This window comes from Eurytemora carolleeae, unplaced genomic scaffold (genome assembly GCF_000591075.1).
Source record: "Eurytemora carolleeae unplaced genomic scaffold, Eaff_2.0 scaffold497, whole genome shotgun sequence".
NCBI classification, from domain to species: Eukaryota; Metazoa; Arthropoda; class Copepoda; order Calanoida; family Temoridae; genus Eurytemora; species Eurytemora carolleeae.
The window spans coordinates 190,792-205,387 of NW_019396482.1; the positions used below are offsets into that span (position 1 = coordinate 190,792).

At 31.7% G+C, this 14,596-nt stretch overlaps 4 protein-coding genes across 4 annotated transcripts in view; all 4 read right to left on the reverse strand.

Moving 5' to 3' along the window:
• LOC111704085 (tetraspanin-31) overlaps positions 1-3,907 on the reverse strand; it is a 12,885-nt gene extending 8,978 nt beyond the window's left edge. The window contains exon 1 of the mRNA XM_023476224.1: positions 3,895-3,907. The gene's annotated coding sequence lies outside the window, so the exon portion shown is untranslated. The remainder of the gene's footprint in view (positions 1-3,894) is intronic.
• Positions 1-4,267, reverse strand: part of LOC111704083 (rRNA-processing protein UTP23 homolog) — an 8,993-nt gene extending 4,726 nt beyond the window's left edge. Inside the window, exons 1-3 of the mRNA XM_023476221.1 lie at positions 4,090-4,267; positions 1,440-1,501; positions 523-577 (exon numbers count right to left, since the gene is read on the reverse strand). Of these exons, the coding sequence (XP_023331989.1) occupies positions 523-577; positions 1,440-1,501; positions 4,090-4,241 (269 nt within the window). The 5' untranslated portion in view covers positions 4,242-4,267. The remainder of the gene's footprint in view (positions 1-522; positions 578-1,439; positions 1,502-4,089) is intronic.
• Positions 4,268-4,317: 50 nt separating this feature from the next.
• Positions 4,318-12,475, reverse strand: LOC111704084 (Golgi phosphoprotein 3 homolog sauron). Its single transcript, XM_023476222.1, has 9 exons — positions 12,402-12,475; positions 11,249-11,303; positions 10,813-10,894; positions 9,802-9,871; positions 8,744-8,820; positions 8,060-8,251; positions 7,518-7,595; positions 6,911-6,946; positions 4,318-5,815 (listed from the first exon to the last, which is right to left on the reverse strand). The coding sequence occupies exons 1-9, from the start codon at positions 12,429-12,431 to the stop codon at positions 5,725-5,727; spliced, it is 711 nt and encodes a 236-aa protein (XP_023331990.1). The 5' UTR covers positions 12,432-12,475; the 3' UTR covers positions 4,318-5,724.
• Positions 12,476-13,387: 912 nt separating this feature from the next.
• LOC111704101 (nuclear transcription factor Y subunit alpha) overlaps positions 13,388-14,596 on the reverse strand; it is a gene marked incomplete in the record, with an annotated part of 4,194 nt that continues 2,985 nt past the window's right edge. The window contains 1 exon segment of the mRNA XM_023476235.1: positions 13,388-14,210.

The following is a 14,596-nucleotide window of genomic DNA, read 5'->3' on the forward strand; positions in this document are numbered from 1 at the left end:
TAAAAAAGATTAATCCAGGAAGCCAAAATCCAGATCTGGATCCTAAGCACTGCGATTATAAGATGTGTTCCTCTATTGTACTTGACTGGTCACATGAGTATCTAGTTCATAGTCAAACAAAAATTTTGAATCACACAAAGATACTCTGTGGCAAAGTAAAATTTGTCCAAATAATCCAGACATTTTACTTAGTTTAGGTGAACCCGTATTTTTTCCTGATTTTACCTCTAACATGATTTTTAAAGTAGACATAAATCTTGAATTGGTCCAATGCTAAGAATGGTTTAAAAACAACTCTAACTTCTGTTTTTAATGGTCGAGTCCACTATAATTTGTTCAAAATACAAAATATTTTAAAAGATTCATATTCAAGGGGGGGGGGAGTGCTCAATTGTGTAACAGATACAAAATATTAATTTCCCCCCCAATGCAAATTTTAGTTAACAAAAATAAAGCTCTTAGAAATTTATGTAATTTTTAAGCGTCCCGCTGTAGCCAACACTGTATCAGCGTTGAACTTACCTAAATAATGCCATGCTCTTGAGTATTAGAGTAGCACCGTACAGCTGAGGAGAACCTTAAACATACAAATATCAGGTTTGTGTGTCTATTGAGTTATCCTAAATTGTATGTATGTTACATGAGTTTCGCCTAATTCATGTTTTGTAAATCTTAAAACTTTGTTTTATGTCTTTATTTTATAAATTTCCCCCACCCCTCTTCCGGTGCCCATCCCTTTAAAAAAGAATAATTTCTCTAAAAGTTATAAAGGGTCCGCCAAAAAACTTTTTTTTTTAAATGCTATAAAAAAACTACTAAATATTTTCTCAAATTTACTTTTTATTTGAAAGTACAATCCTTCAGTTAATAATGGAAAATAATTTCATTCAAATGGTCCCCTCGGCTGGCCATGCGGTTGCCTACACGATCGGTTAAATTTTCAAGCACATTATTGATTGGGTGCAGCTGTATTTCACCAATGCCTTTACGAATATTGTCTTTTAAAGCGTCAATTGTCTCTGGCTTGTCGGCGTAACATTTATCTTTGAGGGTTCTCACAAATAATAGTCCAACGGTGTCAAATCGCAGCTCCGAGGTGGCCAAACCACATCAGCTCTGCGGCTGATAATGCGATCTTCAAAATCAGGGCGCAAAACATCGAGTGTAGCTTAATTGTACCGATCGTGTAGGCTACTGCATTTGTATGAAATTATTTTCCATTATTAACCGGAAGGATTTTACTTTCAAATAAAAAAAAATTTTAGAAAATATTCAGTAGTTTTTTATAGCATTTTCAAAAAAAAGTTACTTGGCGGACCCTTTATAAACAAATTTTTAAGGGTTTTATTCGCTGAATTAGGAAAATTTTTACTGAGGATAAGATTAATTCTCGGGGGGTAATTCTGAAAAATTTACACGCCAGTAACTTAGTTGGTTACCTAGAGATTCTATTTCTGTGATACAGCATCCAGTAGTTACCAGCTTGCACTCTCCAATATATCTAAATATAAAATTAAATAGAATTACAGCTTCAAATTAAAACATTTCAATATATTTTAGAATCTCATTATTATTATTATTATCAACAATCAACCTAGAGATAAAGTACAACGACCTGTAGGTTATAATACAATGAAAACAGGGTTGAGTTCTCCATCTTACCCTGGTCTATATTAGATCTTCTTTTTCATATGCCTGAAAGAGCATGGATTCTGGAGGATAACTATAGGAGATGCTTTATAAGCACTTACAGAAAGTGCTAACATGTCCGTAGAGTTTGATTGTATGTTCAATGAGGTTTCTAAAACATGATGTTTCCTGCCTTGCAGCAATCTTCAGTAGATTAATCCTGATATAGAATCAAATAGAATTTTAGCATTAAACTGATGATGTAAAATCTTACACAACACTGTATTATCACATTTTAAAGTTCAATCTTCCTTCTTTCAACATTTAACCAAGAACATGATGGAAGTTGCATCACAAGGAAGAAAATTGGAGAACAAGAACTGTAGTAATTTAACCAAGAACATGATGGAAGTTGCATCACAAGGAAGAAAATTGGAGAACAAGAACTGTAGTGATTTAATCAAGAACATGATGGAAGTTGCATCAAGGAAGAAAATTGGAGAACAAGAACTGTAGTGATTTACCCAAGAACATGATGGAAGTTGCATCACAAGGAAGAAAATTGGAGAACAAGAAGTGTAGTGGTTTAACCAAGAACATGATGGAAGCTCCATCACAAGGAAGAAAATTGGAGAACAAGAAGTGTAGTGATTTAACCAAGAACATGATGGAAGCTCCATCACAAGGAAGAAAATTCGAGAACAAGAAGTGTAGTGATTTAACCAAGAACATGATGGAAACTGCATCACAAGGAAGAAAATTGGAGAACAAGAAGTGTGGTTTAACCAAGAACATGATGGAAGCTCCATCACAAGGAAGAAAATTCGAGAACAAGAAGTGTAGTGCAGAAAATGATGTAAATTGTTTCGACCATCATCTATTTTAATTTATACATATTGTTAAAAATTTAAATTTAAAAAATTAACGATAAAAAAATTCAGTCTTCACACTGAACTAATTCAAATGCTGGACACATTATTTATTTTTTTTTAAATAAAGATTTTAAAATATTTTTATCCATCTGGTTCACGAATAACGATGTATGATATGGGAAGTTGAAAAGGATGATTACTTATATTTATTAAAAACTTAACTAAAAAAAAAGTAAAAAGAAATCAATTATTTTATGACAAAATAAAAAAGATTAGAAATTTCATATCAAATATTGTTTTTCCATCCCAAAAAAATTCGATTCATCGAAAATCTCGTTTGTTTTAGTAAAAATTTACTTTTTTGAGCAATTACCACTATTTGTATATTCAAAATAGTTGTAATCATTTGTTGAGGGGGCTCCTTCGTAACTCAATAAACAAAATTTGCGAATCTTTCCTTCTCTCAAATTTTTGAATAAAAAGGCATCAAAAATTTAACATATTAGTTCTCTCAAATCCTAAAACTTATAAAGGAAATATATACTCCGGAAAGTAGGATGAAAAAGTTTGAAGGAAAAAACATCAAGCCCACGGATAACACAAATGCCTTTATATAATAAATAATACAGTCCAAATCAGATCCGGAATTAATTTACGATTATCAGACGACACTAAAATATGATTTCACAAATATGATTGATAAAACGATAATTCAAAATAGATCTAGTCCTGTAATTTTTAAAATGTAGTCCGTCTTTTTTGAGCATTCAAAACTACCAGAGATATAAATATGAAAGGTCGCCTGTGGCTGTCAATTAATTCCGTGACTTTCTGATTATGACTGTAGTGTACTGTAAAGTGTATATATTCAGTTGTTACAGCGCTCAGCCAGGTCCCGAACCTTATTTTACATTTTTAAAGAAATCTCTGCTGACTGAATGCAACGCTTATAGATAGTTACTACATTTTCATTGCTATTCCGCTATTCCAAATCGCATAAACAATACGAATACCGTTCAATTTCTACAATTCAAATTATTTTTTTTTAAATCAATAAATCAGACTTAAAACCCTTTGACCACATTGCAATCCCATTATGATTGTGCTAAACTGGGATTGAAATAAGGATTTACAAGTCGCAGATGAAACTGTTAAAGCCTTTTAAGAAAATTCAAGTTCGTTTTTAATCAATCAATCAATTAAGCTTTTCGGTTATTCAATTTCTTTTTTAAATATTAAGAACAGTCTTAGTCAGTTTAAGGAGGGGGAGGAGAAGTCAGAAAGTTTAAAGGGTTGAAAATAAACACGGGTGTATTTTTTCTTGAAAAATCATCGAACCCCACATTGCTTTGAAAATCCTTTTTGTTCCCCATAAAAGTTGGGTATTTATAACTTTTTTAAAAGTTTTTATTCGCTATATTGGAGAAAGACAAATTTTTTTTTTGGACAAGTAGAATGAAAAAGGATGAAAAAACTAACTTTTGTTAGGTCATAATTTTTCATTCATCCTCCCCCCCCCCAATCTTAAAAATGATTGGGGGGGGGGGGAAGGGTTCTTAAAAATATTGACGTCTGAAAATAAACCTACTTAGGCATCTGCTCCTTGATTTTAACCTTCGCCTCCAAACATCCGGCGCAGAAGGTTCCGTCGACGACCAGATTGAATGGCCGCCGAAAACCAAAATTTAGATGAAAATATTTTAGAATTTTCGCAACCCTCTTCTGCCGCTTTACCTTCATTTTTCTTTTAAAATCTGAAAAGTGAATTATTTCTTATTGTTATGTTTTATATTTATTTAAAAATAAATCAACACTAAAACAGATAAATAGTTTTTATAATTATTTGTCGTTTCACTCAAAACAATGTGATGGATGGAAAATGCAATTTCTGTTCGTCTCAAAAATCATATTGAAAATAAAACTTGAAATCTAAAATTTTTCGGATCGTTACAAAAAAAAGTTTTTAAAAGCATTACATACTATTTTTCTATGTTTAATTATATGGATACACATTCCTCACATGTACTCAAAGTACGTTTAACAGTATAAGTATATATAATCCTGCGATATAGAAGTCCACAAACCATTTTTGCACCTTTTCGATTAAAAGAAAAACAAGCTGCCGCTGAAAATTCTCAGTGTTTTTTTACTGAAAGGTTTGTGGACCCTTGCTTGTATCTATGAAGCGTTAAATACTAAAAACCCAAAACCAAATATTTATATGAAGTCAAAAATACAAGTTTATCCAAAGTGAAAACATAAAGTTCCGAGCTGATAAATGATGAATACAAAATATCACGGGTTAAGCCTTTCACTAAAGAAAATCTAGAATTTTAAGGTAATATTGAAACTGTTAACATGAAGAAAAATGTAAATGCAATTAATTAAGGATTTTATGGGGAATAAACTTCAGCAAAAAGGAATGATTGGATTGATTAAATTTCGAGGAGGTTTTTGACTTTTTGCATAAAAAAACCTAAATTTTGTGCAAATTCAGAATAAAGGCGTTTATCAAGTACACTACTGAATAATGGATATCGATCAGCAGAACAGGTAGTCTCTACTCACTAGTCATGTTGGTTTATACACAACAGCTTAGTTGTACATAACAGCTATTGTTTTAAAAACAGCTTAGTTTAAAAAGTCTGATTTGTTCATCTGATGATAACTGATCCAAACAGCATCGCTGATTTTGTCAAAATAAAACTGATTTTATCAGGACAGCTGAATTAATCAGACATCTAAATTAACCACAGCAGCTAATTTAATCAGAACAGCTGATTTAAGCAGAACAACTGATTTAAGCAGAACAACTGATTTAATCAGAACAACTGATTTAATCAGAACAACTGATTTAATCAGAACAACTGATTTAATCAGAACAGCTGATTTAATCATAACAGCTGATTTAAGTAGAACAACTGATTTAATCAGAACAACTGATTTAATCAGAACAGCTGATTTAAGCAGAACAACTGATTTAATCAGAACAACTGATATAATCAGAACAACAGATTTAATCAATACAGCTGATTTTATCAGAACAGCTGATTTGATCAAAACAGATGATTTAATCAGAAAAACTGAAATATTCAGAACAGCTGATTTGAACAGAACAGCTGATTTAAATAGCACAGTTGAAATATTTGGAACAGCTGTTTTGGTCTGAAAATGTGATCTTTAATAACCATATGTTGAACTGTGTGATGAGAGTAGAGGATATCTACTTGGTGAAGGCTGCAAAGACTGCCCACATCAGTTCATTGGTTCCTTGCTTAGCAGACTCCGCCTCTATATCAAGATCAAGGAGGTCCCTAAAATAATTAAATTATAATTTTTGTTGTAGTAATTAGTCTGAGTAAGATAAAAACTTGTGTTTTGAAAATGTTGATCTCATTTAGAAAAGAACAAAAAAAGATTCTTAGATATTTCTAATATGGCGACTTAAGGCACATTTGTGGATTAAACTCGTTTTTCCTTTAACAACAGAAAAATTAAAGAGGGATAATATATTCATCAAAAATTATTTTCGTGAAATATAAAAAAATCGCATAAAATTGTAAATTTAAAAAATCACAATTTTGTCTGAAGCCATTTTGTAAAAATAAAAGATAAAAATGACAAATTTAATCCCAAAGGATCCTAATATTTTGAAAAGATTATTACTAATTATCAACTAAGGAACACTTGTCTTTAAATACCACTTGTTCATAAGTTCATTTACTTATTTATAAACATACAAAGCTTATAATCAAATTCTTAAAATAAAAATCATTGACATTTATTAGATTTAACTTGTGCTTTATCATTAATGCTACATATGTATAATAGTTATATGCAGGGGCGTATATACTGTATATTATCTCAAAAAGTCATTTTTCTCCCAACCCCCCTCGTTGAAAATAATCTTCCCCAGAAGTTAAATTTAAAATCAAGATTTTTGGGGTTTTTTTCGCTGAATTTAGGGGGAACTCAATGAAGTATGAAAGAGAATGAAAGAAGTTGTCTTTTTCATGTCCAATTTTTCATTTTCCCCCCAAATCATCAGCAAATACACTATTTTTGAATGAATGGGGTAATTCTTGGTTGAAATTCAAACAAACGGCCGGACTATAGCGAATACGGATAGATCAATGCGAATAAGGTCGGTTCATGGCGAATAAAAACTGTTCATGGCGTAAAAGGACAGATCATGTCAATCAAGGCCAGATCCTGCCAAATGAACGGATCATGGCAAATGAGGACAAACTGGCGAATATTGATAGATCCTGCAGAAAAGTGACGAATCCTGTCACATAAGAATGGAGAATAAGGACGAATCCCGGCGAATAAGGGCGATTACTGACGAATTCTGGCATTAAAGGACAACTACTGACAATAAAACGGATAAAAAGGGGTTTATTTGTTACCTGACTCGTTTCATTGCTACATCATAATCGTCATCACTAGATTAAAATCAACATTTTAGGTTTAAAATTAAAACTGATTTTTTATATGTATTTGTGAGGGTTTGGCATTATCCCATTTTATGCTCTAACACCCGAGTTTTTTTCCTTTCCCTAGATTTAAAACATGTATCCCTGTTATTTTTAACTGATTTTGTAAAAATGGAATCGGCAAGAACTTAAATTAAATTGATAAATCCTTTATTTCCCCAAAAATCTACATTTTATAACATGCAGTGCTTAGGATACATTTTATTTTGATGTGGATCCGGATCCGGATCCAAGTCTTGAACATTTCCTCAAGATTTACTGATTTTTATTTTTAACAGTAGAATGGTAAAATAATTTTTCTTTTTTTTCCGTTTATTTTTATCCTGAAACTTGAACTATTCAGAGATCAGGAAATTTTTATAATCTTTCCATTATCACAGGTCAAATTTGGGTTTTGAGGGTAAAATTTTTTTTTTCAATTTTTGGTTAATAGTTTGCTGCTCCTAGGACCCGTGGATCCGAATATTTTTGCGGATCCGGATCCTAAGCATTGATAACATAACATTATTGTTGATTTTGCCTGAGGGGGGCAAATGCGTTTTCTAGAACATCAGAGCTGTGCGCCAGAAATATCAAGGATAGAGTTCTTTTATCCATCCTTAATTAAATATCAATATTCATCTGAATTAAAAGTTAATTGTTTTTTTTTCATGATTATTCTAATTCACCCTTAGACATTTTATTTCTTTTCATTCATCCTAATTAAAAAAATACATTAATCCATTCTTAATTAAATATTCTTATTATTTAAATCCATTCATAACTACAATGTTTATTTTTAATCAAACACTATTATTTATATTTATCCCTCCTTAATTAAAGATTTGGGAAAAATACAAATTTGGCATATTAGAATAATAAATTAATTATACATAAGAAAATTGCAGCAAAATGTTAGCAATAGAAATCTAAACTATTTCCTCATGAGAAAATAAGTTTTACAAGACTGTTCTCTTTAATAAAATATGTATTGCAATTTTAATAAGTGGATAAAATATCGCGCAATGTGTACTGTACTGTTTACTGTAGTGGATAGTGTATAATGTATTATCGTGTACAGACCTGTGAGGATCATTGACCCATTTACTGAGGACGGACTCCTGAACCTTCTTCACCAACCTCGTCTTCTGGAGGTTGTCGGTGATGGGGTGGGTCGTCATGTCAAAGAGAAGAAAGTTCTGCTTCTCGGTGGTGAGAACCCCTTTCTCGACAAGGTTCTTGGCCAACCTCTCCCTAACGTTCTTCAGCTGGTACCTTTTAAACAACGTTCGGGTTCAAGTACAGCTACAGTTGGATGGTTCTTGGTTAAACATTTACAGAATACATTTTATACCCCTTAAGACCAAGAACCAGAATTTTAACCCAGTTCATATCTTCATATTATTAATTTTATTATTAATCAATCCATCAACAAAATTTATTTCATTCTAAAAAGAATCAAACCGGTTCTTTTTTACTTCAGATTATCAATAACCAATAATCGATTCAAACCCTGGGTTTCTTGTATATAATGCTACCGTCCTTAGCTTGGTTCCTCTTTTATCCAATTTTATCTCATCTGGTCCATTCTCTTAACCCATGTTGTGTTACATATATGGGTCACGAGGGCAAATAAGCATATTTTGATTTTCAAGATAGCATAAGACATTAGAAACACATTGTTCGAATGAATATTCCACTTAGCGATAAAAATTATTCAGTAAAAACTCAATAACCAGTCAATCAATCAATCAAATCAATCAATACCTTAGTTTCAGAGGGTTCCATGTTTCCCCACTAAGATACTCTATCCAGGTCTGAACTGTCTCTGTCTGGTTGGTTTCCTAAACAATTGATTTGAGCTAAAACCAGTTTGAATCAGTGACACCAACTTAAACCAACTTAAACCAACTTAAACCAACTTGAACCAATTTAAACCAATTTAAACCAATTTAAACCAATTTAAACCAATTTAAACAAGTTTAAACTAAACCTTTGAAGTTGTCAGGATAAATAATGTAAAATGTCGTTTTTATAGGTTTAAAGTATTTAATTCAGATAATTCAGATATATTTTTCTGCAGTTTAAATGCGCAAGTGACTCTTGAAGACAAACCACAATCGAAAATAACCTGTTTTAAAATGTTTAACATTGCCATCTTATTCATACTTACACAAAGGTACGGTTGAAAATCGGGCATTGCCATCTTTGCTTGTACTATGGAGGGGAAACTTGAAATTTGTATTACGGATCCCTTTAAAGGACTGTGTAATGTCTAATTTACAACAGTACATTTTAAAGCTTTGTCTGCTCAAGATAAAATAAGCGTTTTATGTTTTTCTTTCTGGAAAATTTATTATTTTCAATAATGGTTTACCTATATAAGTGTCTTACTAATGTTTGCGTGCAGAAACATTCAAGAAAATTGCCAGACTTCTTAAGCTAGAAAAAGGACGATATGTTCCACATTATGGTATAATCAGGGAAACCGTTGTGAATCGGATATACTACTCTTTAAATGACATGTTACTTGAAATTACAACTTCTGTCCATCTGAAGGAATTGTTAACGTAACTTTGTGTGATCCTTTAATTAATATGTGTCATCAATTCAACGAAGAACTTTTTTTCGTTTTCTAAGGTGTTAACATTTTTTAAGGCTCCAATATAATTAGAGTTATTCAAAGTTCAAGATAAAATAATCCAGCTTTTATTTCAATTATTTTGCTATTTTTAAAGGAAATGAAACTGTAAAGAGAGTGACAGGACACAATTACGTTGAAACTGATATTCCCTTTAAGGGGACTATAATGGAAACTTTTTAACCTTGATATGTTTGAGAGCCTCGTCTAGTAGAACATCACCACAAGGATCAGCGTTCTTCAAATTTATTTTCCTAAAAAATGAGTTTTTCTATAAAGTAGTATGTAGTAAGTAGTCTTTGTTTGTCAGTATTTTTGAATGTCTGATCAGATTGGATGACCGAATAGCCACAAATTTCTATTGGGGTACTTGATTGGGCCACAGGAATGTTCTTAACCTGGTCTAAAAATGCTACATTATAGGGAAAACTCCAGGCAAAGCTGGGTTCCCAAACTACATTAAGAATGATAGGATCACAAAAATTAGATTTTAAGAAGGCTGGGGAAGGGAGGGGGGGAGGGAGCTAACATGAAATACGAGAATGAACCAGTAAAAGAGGCTCTTAACTCGCAACGTTAGAATTTACATAAACCAGAAAATACAAACTTTTATTCCAATTCCATAATTTTCGTTTCACTTTAATGCACAAATATTTGACAGATAACACCTAGAACTGAATTCGGCTTTCGTGTTTTTTACGTTCTCTTGCTAATAGGGTGTATATTCTTACTTTTTTACCCCCTCCCCCCTCAAAATTTGACCAAACAGGGAAGAGAAAAAGTGAAAAGTCTGAAAGGAGAGAGGAAGAAGAAAGAAAAAAGTGAGTCAATAATAAGAAAAAACCAGGAAAAAAATAATCAATCTAGTTTGAATTTTCTTCCCCAAAACTAGCCTTGAAAATAAAGTGAAAGAATTGCATTTAGCTTAAAGTTTCTTAAAAACCAAGAGGGAAATTCAATTTAGATTAAATTATCTTCCCGGCAAGTTTCCTGGAAATTCAGAAAATTCAGATAATTCAGCTTGAATTTTCTTTCCTCACAATTGTCTTGGAAAACTAAAAAAGTAGAAATAGATCCTACATATTCTATAATTGTTTTATTTGGTTCATTAATCAAAAAACTCGGGGGGGGGGGGTCATACGCCCCCTGCCTACCCCCGCTGGGTGGGGAATATACACCCCTGCTCTTGCAATACCTGGTTAAAAGTCCCTTCCTCCTCATTCCTGCTCGTTCCAACTCTATCCTTCCTCGGATTGCCAGTTCTATCAGAATACATCCTGAACATCAACAAGTAAGTATTAACTAGGAAGAACCGCCATATTTGAAGTGTCAAATCTGTGTACTGCAGTGGGAGGAGATCAACACAAAGAAATCCAGGGCCGAAACATCATTTGTGATGCGGGGGGGCATTATGAAGATCTGCGGCTTTATATCGTGAAAATATACTCTATTAAGGCAGAAAAGGGGAATGATTCATAATTTATTATTATTCATATGAAAAAGTTCATGATGATTTCTTGGAGATATCCTCAATTTATATTTTATAACGATAGAATATTGAATTTTCCTGCAAGCAGATTTTAATCAGATAAAATGAGCGAAACCTATTTTTAATATTTTAAATTTTTTACCTCTTAGTCCAGAACTAATACAGTCATTCCAGAAGGAAGTGTATCCTTCTTTATCCTGTACCCATCAATATTCATTTTAATACTTTATTCATGGATAATGGATATTTAAATCATTATTACATGGATATTTACATTGATACCCATTGATATCCATTGATATCCATCAATACCCATCAATACCCATCGATACCCATCAATATCCATCAATATCCATCAATACCCATAAATATCCATCAATAAACATCAATAAACATCAATATCCATCAATATCCATCAATATCCATCATTATCCATCAATATCCATCAATATCCATCAATATCCATCAATATCCATCAATACCCATCAATATCCATCAATATCCATCAATATCCATCAATACCCATCAATATCCATCAATATCCATCAATACCCATCAATATCCATCAATATCCATCAATATCCATCAATACCCATCAATACCCATCAATATCCATCAATATCCATCAATACCCATCAATATCCATCAATATCCATCAATATCCATCAATATCCATCAATATCCATCTATACCCATCAATATCCATCAATATCCATCAATATCCATCAATACCCATCAATATCCATCAATACCCATAAATACCCATCAATATCCATCAATATCCATCAATATCCATCAATATCCATCAATATCCATCAACATCCATCAATATCCATCAACATCCATCAATATCCATCATTATCCATCAATATCTATCATTATCCATCAATATCCATCATTATCCATCAATATCCATCATTGAGGTATATTAAACATACACTATACTTTCTTAACTGAATCAATGTGTTCAGTAATAAAATATAAGAATGACCTATAAAGATTAAAAACAAAAACGATTAATTCGACAATAACAACAATAGATACTATACACACACTGTCCATTAAACAATACAAACAATTAATACACACAGAAGCACAACAAGGGCGTTATGCAAGGAGGGGGGGGGAGGGGATTTTTCAAAAATGTGATCAAATGTATCCGTCGTGAAATAATGAATGAATGAAATCCGAGAACTTTTAACTCTTCCTTGGACAACATCATGACATCTTATCCAAAAAATTAATATGAAAACTAACCAACATTTTCGAGAAAAACAATAAAATGAATTTGATTCCTTGAGTCCAAGCAAAAGAACTTCTTCCATAAGAGTTAATCTTGTATCTTTAGAGTCTCTCTCTTCTTCTTCTATTTTTCTGCAGTTTAAATGCGCAAGTGACTCTTGAAGACAAACCACAATCGAAAATAACCTGTTTTAAAATGTTTAACATTGCCATCTTATTCATACTTACACAAAGGTACGGTTGAAAATCGGGCATTGCCATCTTTGCTTGTACTATGGAGGGGAAACTTGAAATTTGTATTACGGATCCCTTTAAAGGACTGTGTAATGTCTAATTTACAACAGTACATTTTAAAGCTTTGTCTGCTCAAGATAAAATAAGCGTTTTATGTTTTTCTTTCTGGAAAATTTATTATTTTCAATAATGGTTTACCTATATAAGTGTCTTACTAATGTTTGCGTGCACATTCAAGAAAATTGCCAGACTTCTTAAGCTAGAAAAAGGACGATATGTTCCACATTATGGTATAATCAGGGAAACCGTTGTGAATCGGATATACTACTCTTTAAATGACATGTTACTTGAAATTACAACTTCTGTCCATCTGAAGGAATTGTTAACGTAACTTTGTGTGATCCTTTAATTAATATGTGTCATCAATTCAACGAAGAACTTTTTTTCGTTTTCTAAGGTGTTAACATTTTTTAAGGCTCCAATATAATTAGAGTTATTCAAAGTTCAAGATAAAATAATCCAGCTTTTATTTCAATTATTTTGCTATTTTTAAAGGAAATGAAACTGTAAAGAGAGTGACAGGACACAATTACGTTGAAACTGATATTCCCTTTAAGGGGACNAATCAATCAATCAACCATTCATTAAATCAATCAATCATCCTATAACCTTGTTCATTCAATTTATTCAAACTATCATATAATATACAATTTAAAGCGTTTTTACTCCATCATAATGAACGAAAAAAAATACAAAAAAACCATCATGATTTTAAGGGGAACAAAAACTCAACATTAACAACACCTATTAATTTTATCTTTATTCGAAATATTAATTGAATGTAGAAAACAATTTGTACTGACGCAGTGATACAGGGCCGCGAGGAAGGTGGATATCAAGATTGTTTACAAAGAAGTTTTAATATTTATAAAGTAAAACTATGTCGAATATCGATATCAGTTTTAGACGATTTTTTTGTTTTTGAAAACTTTTTAACTAATAGATAACACTCCGAGCCTACAAGGTGAAAGTATACTATCTGAAAGGATGACGAATGATGAACTATCCGAACTAATAATTAAACTTCAAAATTTACATCTTAGTAACACTTGGATGTGTCATGCACATTGTACATTGTACAATCTACATGTAACAGAATAAGAAAAAATTCAAGTTAAAGCTTTGAAAAAGTTTAATAAACTCACTTTGTGTAAAAAAAAAATAGGAAATGTTAAAGTAAGACTAAAATATTGACGGTATTAGGTCTACTGAACATTAACATTTCCTGCATACATTGCAGAGCAAGCATATTGATATTATGCCTTTCTCACGGAACTTGGTTTTTAAGATAAATCTCAAAACGTGCATAATTTAGAAGTAAAGTTCTATCTTAATCTTTCATGGAGCGTTTACTGAATATTGATTAATTGAAAAGATGATTCACCGTACGTAATTCTTTATATACATACACATTTAAACTCACTTAGTGAACATATTGCATAATCTCACTTTAAGTCTGTTTAAGTGATAATTAATTGTTCTTGCATTTCACTTGTGGATATGTTTGCTTGATTCTTTTACATAAATAACTCTATAGCTCTAACATCCAGGGTTCAAACGGAAAAGATCTGAAAAAATTTAATTAGTATTCAGAGCTGAAAACTTTAGAATGGTGGATATCATAAAAGGGCTAACTGAAAACTTTAGATGAAATATCCAGATATCCCGTCGAATAATTAATCTGAAGTTTAAAATCATGCAGAGTTACTGCAATATTTAATCTCGAAATTTATGACATTAGCCCTTTTATGATATCCACCATTCTAAAGTTTTCAGCTCTGATCTCTTATTCTTGAAACTAAATCCATAATAATATAATGTCCTGCAATTTCTTCAAATAAGTGGATCTTATTCAACATAAGTTAGTATACAATATAATGTATAATGTATATTAATGGAAGGGGACATATTTTTAAGAGGGGAAAGAAGGGGGGAAGGCAAAGATTTTTTTTGG